General features: G+C 40.2%; 1 protein-coding gene across 7 annotated transcripts in view; it reads left to right on the forward strand.

Moving 5' to 3' along the window:
- The window catches only part of LOC133424478 (ELKS/Rab6-interacting/CAST family member 1-like), a 156,910-nt gene that overhangs the window by 42,584 nt on the left and 100,470 nt on the right, over positions 1 to 13,856 (forward strand). For all 7 annotated transcript variants that reach the window (XR_009770888.1, XR_009770889.1, XR_009770890.1 and 4 more), the window contains 4 exons: positions 1,315 to 1,482; positions 1,573 to 1,740; positions 11,483 to 11,620; positions 13,424 to 13,564. Coding sequence is in view for 4 of the 7 variants with exons in the window: in XM_061715110.1 (XP_061571094.1) it covers positions 1,315 to 1,482; positions 1,573 to 1,740; positions 11,483 to 11,620; positions 13,424 to 13,564 (615 nt within the window). In the remaining 3 variants the exon portion in view is untranslated. The remainder of the gene's footprint in view (positions 1 to 1,314; positions 1,483 to 1,572; positions 1,741 to 11,482; positions 11,621 to 13,423; positions 13,565 to 13,856) is intronic.

A 13,856-nucleotide genomic window follows, 5' to 3' on the forward strand; every position in this document is an offset into this window, starting at 1 on the left:
GCATAATTGATTTAGAGAATCCAGCTGTGCTGAGCTGTGGTTCATGTATCTCTAACCTGCTTCTCTTGCATGGGTTTCTGCCAAACATGGGCTTAAACTAGCTCACTGTTGCGTTTCCTTAAGTTTTTATATTGATTGCCTTCTTCTTCATGGTTTGAGTCTATTCTTTTTAGGTGATTCAGTATCCTCAAGTAATATTAATTCAAAATTCCAGTGTGCAATACCAGCTAATTAAATGCTGCGGCACCCCTTCTTTCCTTATTACCATGTTGCTTCAAACACAGGCTATAGGGTCAGCCTGCATCTTTAAAGGAGTATATTCACTCAAATTAAATCTATCTTTTTAGCCTGTGGTTGTCTATACATACTACATACTGGCCCTTCCTTTTTTTTGGGTCAATTAGGCTAAAGCAAAAGAATAGACCCAGACATTTTAGAAGAAATGGGAGGCTTACATGACTTCTGGAGAGGAAGTCATGATTTCCATGTGCACCTAACTGTTTGCTTCTCAGGAGAGAAAACACAAAGTCTTCATCACCTCTAAAATATATTTTTTCATACTCTGAGTGACTCGGCAGCTGGTATAACTTGCAGCCACAATGTGTACTGCAAGTTACACCAGTGTCACCCTGATCCCTGAAAACGTATTTTTAAACTTTATGTGGTTGACATAGGAAAATCTGCTAACGCTCTTTGAAGAGCCATTGATGACAAATCTTAGTGAAAAACAGCAGCTGGATCTGCTTGTTAGGGCACAATTCAGGGAAGAAGAATCTTAATTTAAGGGTATGCAGGGATTCTTGCGTTTGCTTTGATCTTTATTAAATTGCACTAAGATATTTTATGCTTTGTCTCATCATCTTTATCGTATTTGTTATCATGCACGCATTTCCATTCCAGAGGAGTTAATAGGGCCGATTTAGGGCTGGTAATGAGGTTTGGAAAAAAAAAAGAAAGGAAAAAAGAAAGAGATGTTATTTTAAAACAGGTGGTTTTTGCACACACTCCCTGAGTGGGGAATTGGTACAAGGTTGCGATTTGACTGAGATTTTAGCAACAAAGTGGTCAAAAGTGGCTTTGTAGTTTTTCAAAGCAATAAAGTCAGTTGATCCAAGAACAGTTGAAATGTTGAAGTTGGCGCCCTGCGTTTGAGTTTTAAGTAAAAGCCTAATAGCTAAAACCCTTAGCATGTTCCCTTGAGTTAGAGCTCACTTTATAAAGCTTGATTTTAATACCAGACAAGAAGCTGTTTAATCTCCTTTAACCCACACTCTATCATGCTTTTCTAATCTTTCTACTTTGTGTGCGACTCAGATGGATCAGGCAAAGCAGGACCTGAGTCGTAAAGACAGCGAGATGCTTGCGCTCAGGACCAAACTGGACACTCTGAACAACCAGTTTTCTGACAGTAAACAACACGTGGACGTACTCAAGGAGTCCCTCACCGCCAAGGAACAGAGAGCCGCTATACTACAGACGGAGGTGAAACCCCAGCGCTGGTTGCTTTCATTGATATTTAGTCCATAAATATTTATTCCCATTGACTTTTTATGTGCATGTGTGTGTGCTCAGGTGGATGCCCTGCGCCTCCGTCAAGAAGAAAAGGAGACGCTTCTCTCTAAAAAGAGTCAGCATATATCAGAGCTGACGGAGGAGAAGAGCACTCAGCAAGGAGAGATCACAGATCTCAAAGATATGATGGACGTCAAGGAGCGCAAAGTTAACGTGCTGCAGAAGAAGGTGCGAAGTTTTGGTCTGAATAACACTCAAAACGTTAACGTGCAATGTTATTAAATGTTGAGTTTTCTTCAGGCTGTCATTTACTTCCCCTGAAACTTGGGTTAATCGTAATTCCCTCTGGAAAGGACAAAATGATGGAGTATAAGAGCTACAATTAACATAAAAATTAGCTTTACGGAATAGATATAACGTAAGTTTATTGAAATACTTTAGTTTTCACATACACAAACACCTGAAGAAACATACAGTATTTACAGTAAACAATGTTTCTTGAAAGATATGCTATCATGCAGTATGTTCACCACTAGATGGAGCTGTAGGACAGGCTGTAGATGGGAAACTGAAGCCAGAGAAGTACATGGGCAAGTGAAAGGAGACAGATGGACACACACTTGTAATTTAGGTTTACGGGAAACTAAAACCACTGCTGTTTTCTGTATATTCTGTTCGTTTGAGTGTAAATATCTTCACTTTCTTTTGCTGTTTAGTAAATGGCTGACTGGTCAGATATGCAAGTAAAAGAGCTTTCTGAAGGGGAGGGGGAAAAGGGGGGTCAATAACACATACTGCAGCGGTTTTGAATTTAGGCCGTTACTTCAAACGAATATAACCTAAATTCCAATACACAATTTAGTCCTTTAATTGTTTTGTGCATTTTTATTAAATACTTGAACTTCCTAATTTTCCTTCTCCATCGCTTTGTCTGTCCCCGTCCAGCCAGTGGTGCCTTGAGTAAAAATAAAATGTCATAATGAAAACTGTGTGCAGATAATTGATACAGACAATCTAGCAGGCAGACGTAAAGCGTGACAGGGAGAGGGAGGAGAGAGACAGAGTGTATTTGAAATCATATGCATACTAATGAGTTCTTGTTTAATAAATGATGAACTCTGCCATTTTCAAAAAGAATACAGTCTGGTGTCTGAGCGAGAGACTAACCGCTTATCAAATTTCTTCTCTTTTTTCATATGTTCCAATTTCTGGTTTCTGGTTGTTGTTTTTTTTTTACCTTTTCTGCATGTTTTTTTTTTTTGGTGAGAAAAGCATTATAAGTGCATCGCCAATTAATTGTGAGTGTGCCTCCTATCTCCTTTGGACTAAAATAGGATGAGAGAGAAGCACAGAGCATGTGCCCATATGTGTATAAGTGTGTGCTCAAATGTGCATGCCAGCCATCGAGCAGTTGTCAGTTTCAGGAAATGCGCGCCAGATCAAAGAGCCTCTACCTCTCAATGTCAAGTGTGTGTGTGTGTGTGTGTGTGCATGTGAAGGAGGAGGAGGAAGACTTGTCACTCAAGCTGTCAGGTCAACAGTTGATTAATGAGGTGGTGGATGTGTTTCACTGTATGAGCGCACACACAGTCACCTTCTCAGTGGTACTGTAAATGTTCCCTTCTAACCTGCAGGGGAGTCAAAGGTTACACACTAACCTAAATTTCTGTTTTATGTGAAGCTGTCAATCACTCAAGCTCTTTGATGAAATAGATGATCGATAACAGAAAGAGAAGGATGATTACACATACTAAGATAATACTGTACATAAGCTTTCAATCTCTTTTTTTTTCCCTTGAATTTGTTATTACTGTCTTATTGAACCGTGTCTTCTCAGGCATTCTTAATGGAGACTGTAAGGTTGACATATCATCTTCATCCTTGTCTGTTAACACCCTCTCCATCTTCCTGCGGTATATTTGCACTTATATTCCATACTGCCTCTTACTGTACCTTAAACCTCATTCTGACCTAAAGGCCTGCAGCCAGAACTCAAGCCTAAAAAAGCCTTGGAGAACTGTGGAAACTCAGCCCACATGCACCCACCCTGTGAGCGAGAGCGGCTCCCTCAATTATTTCTGCTGATGTGGTGTTTTAACCGAAAATTAATCTGCTACAGAAATCACCGTAAGGAGACAAAGGAAGGTGGTCGGGGGGTTAGAGTGTGTATTTAGATTAAGGGTCAAAGGTAGCAAAGCAGAGAAATCTTATATGTGACAGCACCTCTCGGAGTTCTTCATGTGCTAAAATTTCCACAGAGAATAACATTGCCGTTGTACTGAAGATGTTGTGCTAGGCAGGGACTCGAACGTTTATTTTGAACAGAAAATTAATTTGCTTTGAGACGAATTTGAGAGGAAAGGGGAGGGAATTAAACAGAATAGGGGAGAAAGGAATGAAAATTCCAACAAAAATAAATCTTTCCGCTGTGTCTTCAAATATGTAGTTTGCCTTTAGTACGCTTGTTTGTTGACTGTCATAGACGTTCTCATTTAAAGAATGTGAGAGAGTGCAATTTACCTCTTTAACCAAAAACAAACAAAAGTTGTGTATTAAAAAAGTAAGCAATCTATACGTTGGCAAACGTTCCTTCGTATTTTACAGTGTTTTTTTTTTTTGTAACTTATTTTTTATTCAAATTTTCTTTCAACAATTACAGTGTCAGGGTAAATCAAACATGCATAGTTAAGCACTCATCTTTATATCAGTGTCCTTGTTGTTCAGTAACAATGGTGGTGTCCTCTTCTCGTCTTCTGTAATCAGTCCATTTTTCACATTTATCCTCGAATTGTGCCTCTTGTAGTCTCAGTTTATGTGTAATTTTCTCCATTAAAAAAATCTCTTCCACAGTGCACATCCACTGCTCCTCAGTCGGAGGGTCTACTTTGTACCACATTCTAGTAATTGTTTTTTTACTAGCTGACAGCAATACTTTAACAAGGTACTCATCCTCTTTCTGTATCGTATCTTGTGTTAAGTTCCCCAAGTAAAGTAACTTACATGATTTTGGTATCTCATATCCTATTATCTTTTGTAAACCCCTCCATATTTTGTCCCAGTATCCCTTCAACTTTTGACAGGACCAGAATATATGTGTATGATCAGCATCCATGTGGCCACAAGCTCTCCAGCACGGCTGCTGAGTAGACACCACCCCTTTCCTAATCTTTGGGGTAATAAAATATCTGACCATATTCTTCCAGTTAAACTCTCTCCAGATCCTGGAGCTAGTGGACGTGCACTGTGTTTTACAGATATTAAACCACTCTTCCTCTGTTATTTGTTCTTCCAATTCCTTTTCCCATTTTTCTTTGATATAAAAGGAAGAATACTTTCTACATGACATCAAACTTTTGTAAAGGACTGAGATTACTCTGCATTTTTTACCTTCGTAAGCTCTCTGAAATACCTCAACAACCTCACTTTCAGTGTCAGTTTTTATCTCTTTCTCATAATAATCCTTTATTTGCAGGTAGCGATATCGTTCATGTTCGTCTAGTCCAAATCTATCCTTCAACTTCTCAAAACTCCGCAGCTTACCCCGTTCAACCATTGTACATATTGCTGTGATCCCTCTACTTGCCCATTGTTTGAACCCTTTATCATTGGTCCCAGGTATAAACCTATCATCAAATGCGAACCAACTCAATTTCTTTATCTCTTTCTCCAGTTTGTACCTTTCAACAACGGTATTCCATATTTCAATTGTATTTTTAGTTATTACATTCAATTGGTTACCTATTTTTCCCAATAGGCCTTTATATGCTATCAAGTTTCGTACTTCAACGCCTGCCTGTTCTATTTCAATACTTTTCCATCTTGAAAAATACTCATTGTTACACCAGTATATCAAAGGTCTGATTTGTGCGGCATAGAAATACTCCTGAAGGTTCGGCAGGGCCATTCCTCCCTTATCTTTAGGGAGCTGCAGAGTTTTGTACCTGGTCCTAGGTTTCTTTCCTCCCCATATAAACCTTGATATCCACCTGTCCCATTCAGTAAACTGCTTTGGTGGGATCTTTACTGGAAGAGATTGAAATAAGTATAAGAGTCTTGGTAGAACATTTATCTTAATTATTTCTATCCTCGAGCTGAAGTCTAGAAAAATAGCAGACCATCTCTCCAAGTCTCTCCGAATATCTTGATTTATTTTAGTGTAATTTGCCTCATAAAGCTTGTCTATTCCTTTTGTAACACTTACTCCCAAGTATTTGATCGATTTGGCATTCCAATCGAGTTTATATGTATCCTTTATCTCTTGGGCAGGGGAATAGTTTATTGACAAGATCTGTGTCTTTGTAACATTAATTTTATAACCTGAATATTTTCCGTAATTCTCCAATAGCCTAATTAGTTTTGGGAAACTTTCGTTAGGTTGCTTTAAAAAAATCAATATGTCATCTGCAAATAATCCTATCTTATGTTCCTCCCTCCCTATTTTCACCCCTTTGATTTCTTCCTCTTGTCTAATCATTTGGGCTAATGGTTCGATAAATAATGCAAATAGACTTGGAGAGAGGCTGCACCCCTGTCTTGTTCCCCTTTCCAAAGTGAAACTTTTCGTCAAACTGCCATTTATTCTGATCCTTGCCATAGGTTCCTGGTATAACGACTTAATACAATTCACAGATTCCTCATTAAATCCAAATTTTCCTAATACATTATATAAAAATACCCAACTTACACTATCAAAAGCCTTCTCCGCATCCACGCTTACCAAAACTGCACTTTCCCCCTTGCTCTGTATGTATTCTATAACATGTAAACTTCTTCTTATGTTATCTTGTGTTTGCCTTTCTTTAACAAAACCAGTCTGGTCTTCATCAACCAAATCCTGCATAAATGTCTCTAATCTTTTGGCTATAATTGAGGTGTAAAGTTTATAATCTACATTTAGAAGCGATATGGGTCTGTAGTTACAGCAATATTCTTTGTCTTTGCCTTCCTTTGGAATAATGGAAATAATGGTTTCCTTCCATGAGGGGGGAATCCTGCCTGATCTGAGACTATAATTAAATGAGTCCCGGAGTAGTGGGATTAACTCTTCCTTGAATGTTTTGTAAAAGGAAGCTCCCATTCCATCAGCTCCTGGAGACTTCCCAGATTTTGCCCGGCTAATTGCCTTTTCAATCTCTTCTATTGTAATCTCTGAAGTCAATATTGCATTCTGGTTTGCGCCAATCGCTGGCAAATCCAAGTTGTCTAGCATCTCTGTCAGGTGTTCTTCATCTATAGAAGTGGGTTGTGAATATAAGTTACAATAATATTTCTCAAACACCTTTTCTATTTCTTCTGGTTCACATAGAGTTTTGTTGGTCGCAGGATCTCTTATTTTATGTATATTAGTTATTGCTTGTTGTTTCCTAACGCGTCTAGCCATAACTTTTGTGGCTTTAGATCCTCCCTCATAGTAGGTTTGTTTTATAAACCTTGCTTTCCTTTCCACCTCTTCCAACAATATATCATCTATTTTTTTCCTCACATTTTTAATCTGATTCAGTATGTCTGAGTCTTTTGACCGTTTATGTTGCTGTTCCAGTTCTTTTAGTTTTTCAATTTGTTTCTGATATGTCCCCAGTTTAACCTTCTTTAAAAATGCTGTGTAAGAAATCAGCCTCCCTCTAATCACTGCCTTCAGGGCATCCCATAAGATTGTTGGGTCAACTTCCCCATTGTCGTTTTCCTCTCGGTATGTAATTATTTCTCCTCTTATTTCTTTGACTAGTCTTTTATTATTGAGTATGCCTTCGTTGAGTCTCCATATTGTATTTTTCCTCCTGTCTTCCATATGAATTTTCAGATAAACTGCACTGTGATCTGACACATCAGCCACTCCTATTTTACATTCCCTCACTTTGTGTATATCTCCTTTACCCATTAAAAAATAATCAATTCTGGAGTACATAGCGTGTGGAGCTGAATAATGGGTATAATCCCGATCAAGTGGATGAAGTTCTCTCCAAACATCCAGTATATCCATTTCCGACATAATTGTACTCATGTACTTATTAATTTGTTGTTTGTTTCTCTTCATACTCGTAGTGTCCAACCCATAATTCAATACCACATTGAAATCCCCACCACACACTAATGTCCCCTCTGTTTCTAAATTTATAAGATCAAAAACTTTTTCATAAAATACTTTCCCACTTTCTGGAGGAGCATACACATTGAACAGTGTCACCAGTTGATTCTCTAATTTCCCTTTTATCATAATATATCTTCCCTTCTTGTCACTGATTTCTTTAATCAGTTCAAAGTTTACCATGTTGGAGATCAGTATCATCACACCCCTTTTGTGACTATGCCCAAAGGAACTGGAGAAAGAATTCCTGTAACCCAATTTTTTAAACTTTACATGTTCCTCCTGCGATAGGTGAGTTTCTTGGAGGAAAATAACCTGCATTTTCTCTCTCCTAAATTTAGATAAAATTTTATTTCTTTTTTTGATATTGTTCAAGCCGTTAACGTTCAGTGACACCACCATTACATCATTATGTTGCATCGTTTGTTTCCCTTGAAATAGTGCCTAATCCCCCCACTGTATTGTTGTCAACCAACCTTTTTTCATGAACAAAGTATGAACGAACATAAAAACTGAACTCCCCCGCAAAAAAGGACCTCATTCCCCATGGGTCCTGTCTCCCTGTTGGTGGGAGTGGGGGGTAACTTTTCCTGAACAGAAGCCCCCCCCTAGTGGTTAGGGATGGACCTACAATAGGCCTTCCCATACTACCAGATAAGTCCAACAGTCACTAACTTGACAGCTCCCTTCGTCGATTCCCGTGTAAACTTAAACATTAGAGAAGTTTCATTTATTTGAGGAGGGAGGGTGGTCTTAAAAATCCCCATTTCAAGTCTTCCTTAATGGTACCCTTTCTATTGTAATAAAAATAAAAAAAGCCTCCAGTTTGCCCATCAGAACAGAAAAAAAAACAACAACAACACAAAGGTGGATGGGTTACTGTTATCTGTACACTGTTTGGCTTAATTTACTTACCCAGCCAGCGTGTGTTCTTTAACTTAAAAAAAAAAAAAAAAAAACAGGAGGCATTTAACTCGTCTGGGTTACCTGGAAACCCCCTCCCTCTCTCTATCCATCTTCATCATCCCCTCATCATCTTCTAAATCCTTGCAGCTTTTCTCTCGCTCTCTCCGCCGCGTCCTGACCGGCGTCCTCGGGTGCGCCGGGTCCTTGTTTTGTCGCCTGCCTTTCTCCGACGCGTTGCCATGGTGAAGCTCTCTGGATCCGCTCCTCCAGCGAGGGTTCGCTGCCGCGCTGCTCACCCGCTTCCAGCCCTCTTTTCCGCATCTCCCGCGCTGCGTCTTCAGCGCTGTTGTAGATCCTGGGGCCGTCCGACCAGTGAATCCTTATCCTACTCAGAGGCGTCTGGAAGCGTATTTTTTTGTCTTTCAGAGTCTTTTTAATTTCGGAGTAGGATTTACGTTTTTTCAACACCTCGGTGGGGTAGTCGTGATCAAAAAATATCTGCCTTCCCTCGATTAATATTTTCTCTTTCCAGGCTTTAGTAAGAATGCTCTCTTTGGTCTCATATTTGAGAAAATTGACCACGATGGACCTCGGTGACGCGCCCGGTGGTGGCTTTTTTCCGAGACTCCTGTGCGCGCGTTGGATATGGAGCTCGGTCCCCGCCGGTAAGGCGAGCTCCCGGCGGAGGAGCTCCTCCACCAGTTCTTTCACAGACTCGTTGTCCCGTTCAGCCACATTATAAATCCTCAAATTACAGCGTCTGCCGTGTCCCTCCACTTCCGTCAACTTCTCTTGAAGTTTTGTTTGCTGTTTCAATAAAGTGAGGATGGCTTCCTTCGCCTCGATGTTCCACTCCTCCAACTGCGCCACCCGCTCCTGCGCCTCGGTGATATCCTTCCTCTGCTCTTGTATTTCTGCGACATTTTGTGCCAATTTTCGGTTAGTTTCATCCTTAAATCCGGCAAACTCTCGCCTCACCTCCTCTTTAAATTCTTCTTTGAATTCTGAGAGGTCTTTTTTCATCTCCCTTTTTAAGTCACGTATCTCTCTCGTAATATCAGCGAGTCCCTCGAGTACCGTGTGGGCCTGTGGGTTGTCGTCATTTTCCCCGCTTGCCGCTTCGTCTTCACAATCGTGTTCTTGGTCTCCGGACAATGCTTTTTTCCTCAAACTTCTCTGTCCTCGTCCCCCGCTCATTGTGTATCAGTTTGGGATTCGTGTTCTCGATATTTTCGTAGTTTGGGGGAAGTTATTGTCTAATCGACTCAGGAGCTCTGCTCTATGCTGCCATCTTGCTCCGCGCCCGGAAGTCCACCCCGTATTTTACAGTGTTTTAATGTATTACATTGTCAAATTAATTTCACATGTTATTTAGTATAAATAAGTCACTGTAATAGAGTTATGAACAAAAGCTAGGAGCCCTCTTTTTATCCTGCTTTTCTGCATAAAAGCATTAAATCTCCTAATTGTAGCAGGTCTCTCTATTAGGGGGAAAAAATAATTTCACCTTGCTTTTACTTATCTTATCACAATAAAGTCAGAAAGAAAATATAAAATCATGAAATCCTCCATGATTTAATAGCTGGTATATTCACATTTAGCAGCAGTGGATGGAAGTAGTTGTTTCTTGAATGACTTTATCAGTCTCTCACATCATTGTGGAGAAGTCTCGGCCCTTTCATTTTACAACATTGCTTCATTTCATTGCCGTTTTTGGTAATTCGCTGTTCTTACGGTTACACCACATTATTTCAATCAGTTCGGGGTCTGGACCTTCATCAACCCTCCACTGCCATGCTTGACAATCTATATGAGGTGTTTCTGATGAAATCCTGGCACTGGAAATGATAGCCCAATAGCTTAACACTGGTCTCATTTGTCATTTGCTTTTGCAGAGATGTGCACTCCTGGGAAGGTTAGAAACTGTCTTGTATGTTTTCCACTTTCTCACTCTCTAAAATGTTTAACACAAGTTATTTTGGAAATGGTTTCATAACCCTTTGCAAAGCATTGCAGAACATTTGTTTCTGGTGCTTATTTCTTTCTTTTTGGGCATTGTGTTAACAGACTCAAATGTTCCAAACCAGCAGAATGCCAATCTGTCTGCTTTTATAGGTGTCTGCACATCTGCTGCTGATGAGTTCATCTAGGGCTAATGATTAGCAGCATCTGGCTGCAACTTATTTTCTTAGATCCTGGGGAAGCAGTAAGAGGGTACCTAGTGTTGCCCACATTAATACTTTTTTCTTTTTAGCTACATTTTTGTTAAATAAATAAAGGCACAGAGAAAAAAAGGTTATATTTTGAGGTTGTGTTTGCCAAATAAGACCTGCTACCTCATGTGATTTGTATCATGTTTTAACACAATACTGTAAAGCATCAAATTGGTTTAAGGTTAGGGTTAGGGGTTAGGGTGTTCACTTGTGTATTTGACTAAGTTAAATTGTTCAAAGACACATCAAACACAATCAGACCAGTATTCTTAAAAATACTGGAGAGTTACATTTACCAGGTTAATTTTTCAAACATATTAAAAGCGAACTTTCATAAATTTTTAGAAATGCAGTTGCAAAACCAGACCAACTGGAGAATATCAAATCCGTTGTCAGAACCGTTAGTTTGAAATACGAACATGCACAAATCAAGTGCTATAAATCCAATTTTGGTTTGAGGTCGTTGAGTTTGGGGTTTTCTTTTCCCCAGATACAGCACATTGATGATATTTGCTGATGATTGTAGAGGTTGAGATGCTGGTAACGGGTGTTAAATTTCCAACACTACGTCTTAAATGTGCTGCCATATTTGGTGTTCATCTGGAAACCCCATTATTATCTGGATGTTACTCTGCAGCACCTGCTCCTGTGCTCTAATTTGTCAGACGCTGCAAGCCCACAGACTTTCCAGCAAACCATCATTCAGTGCTCAGCAGACAGATTCTGCATCGAAAACATCTCAGCTGATGACTATTTCTCTCCGCAGATTGAGAACCTCCAGGATCAGCTGAGGGATAAAGAGAAACAGCTGAGCGGCTTGAAGGACAGAGTCAAGTCTCTGCAAACAGACACGTCAAACACAGACACTGCACTGGGAACACTGGAGGAGGCTCTAGCTGAGAAGGTACACACACGCACGTACACGCACCAAGGTCAACACTCGAGCAGAGTTACATTACCAAAGCCTCGATGAGCGAAACCGCCGACCACCCACAAATTGACCTTATGACTATGATAAATGGAAACAAACCAATAATCACACTGGCTGTTCCATTATTAATTTATTTACAACCTTTGTTTATAAGATGTGAGGAACTGTCCGAAACATAGCCTCACGCTCACACCAACCCATCGATAACTTTCAAGTTCTGAACCTCCAGCTCTTCAGGGGACTCGACCCTGATTCTGGGAAGCATACCAGTGACACATCAACGTGTATTTTTGTACTGTTACGGATTATTATGTTACAAACTCAATCTCCTTTGGACTTGCGCACACACAGGAAGCAGAGCTATTAACTATCCAGTGAGTAATGTTCATGGTGTCAGCGCGATGTGTGAGTGTTGGCAGGTTGATGTAGCCGACCACTCCGACATTACAAGCTTTTTTCCCTTCATTTTTAGTGCCATCTAACATCTCCTGTTTTTAGCTTTCGACCTCTCAGCTTCCATCTTTGCTCATTTCTTCTGTCTTCTTTGGCCGTTGGGCCACCTCACTTAAACTGCAATAAAGAGGCGTGATACCTGCTTTTCTAGGGCCAACATAGTAAACCTTGAGGCGTCTCTTCATCAGATACTTACTGTCTTATGCCAGATGATTTTCAGGTTCCTACTGATTCCCACGTTAGGTTCTACAGGCTGCCCTCTACAGCAATAACAAACCACAACACAGGGCCTAACATTTTTTAGGGCTTCAATCGATCATCCGTGGTCTGTTCCAGCCCCGTTAAGGAACTAGTGGCTTGTGAGCCAATCTGGACGCATCGAGATAGACCACCTTAGCTCTAGATTATTGGTTCCCTCTCTCTGAAGGGATATTAATGTAATGATTTTGTGCAGCAATAGAGACCTGGGACTCGTTGCTTCCACTTTCCTCTTTTTTCACCTGGTAGTTTTTAAAGATTTCTCCTGAGAGAGTTGAGAGTCACCACCAAAATTGGCCAAAGTAGAATTAACTCTCTTTCTATTTTCCACTTTTCATAGGACAATCAGCCCCAACTTGCACAACTTGAAAATTGCTGTTGACTAAGATCACTGCCGTAAAATGATACAAATATTTTAATATTCTGTGTGCATGTGTGATTTCACATCTGCGCAGGTTGATTAGCTTAAAAACAACTCTGGTCTTCAGTCGACACACCTCCCTCCCCTCATTTTTTCACGTTTCTGAAACCTAATTTTACGTATCCATCCAATTGTCTATGATGTGAGAAACTTGCTTTACTTGGACTTTAACCCCCAAAATTGAACGCTGCTTTTTTCATTACTCTTGAAGTGGAAAACTAAAGTCATGTCTTGAAAACTAGGATTGAAACACATGCGGTACTGCTAGTGTACACTTTGTGTGTGTGAACTTTTGTACTTTTTACCTTAACAGGCTGCTGTGTGGGTATAGAGTCTATTGTGTTTTAGTGGTTGTGAATTTTACATCTTTTGCCAGAGTACTGTTGGCTGTTACAGCCCGTCGAAGCTGCCATGTACATAAAGTTTAATGCGACAGCTATTAGTACAGAAACTTGATATTGAGTGACTGTGAATGGCTGTTGGAGAGTGTGAGGTGTTTTCATTTGCCTTTTTCCATTTTCCATCACTCTCTCACTCAAACGTACTTTTTCTCTCCTCACTCCGTCTTCCATACCTTGAATCCATTTGTCCCTTTTTTGTAATTTTCGTCTATATACTCCCTCTTCTTCCTTTTCCACATCCAGGAGCGAATCATCGAACGGCTGAAGGATCAGCGAGAGCGGGAGGAAAGAGAAAAGGGCGATGAGATAGAGACCTGCAAGAAGGAATTGAAGGAGTTGAGGGAGAAGGTCTCCCAGCTGCAGGCCGACTTGGCTGACCGAGAGGTAGAAGAATCACAAACTCTCATCCCTTGTGCTGTTGATAAAACACACTTGACATGTCACTGTAGAACATAAAAACCCCATGAAAAACAATGTCCTTGTCCTGAAGGATAACTTCAGTGAAGCAGTCATGTTCCCTTGACAACGGTAAGCAAGGCCCTCAACCAGTGGAAATGTGATCAGGACATAAATCCTCGTTTCCTGACCTTTGAGTTGTGCAAGATGCCAAAACGGAAGCAAAAAGGGAAAGAGAAAGCATGTGACGAAGCATTCATCCCACAGTGAAGGTTTTAGG

Source organism: Cololabis saira, chromosome 23 (genome assembly GCF_033807715.1).
Source record: "Cololabis saira isolate AMF1-May2022 chromosome 23, fColSai1.1, whole genome shotgun sequence".
NCBI classification, from domain to species: domain Eukaryota; kingdom Metazoa; phylum Chordata; class Actinopteri; order Beloniformes; family Belonidae; genus Cololabis; species Cololabis saira.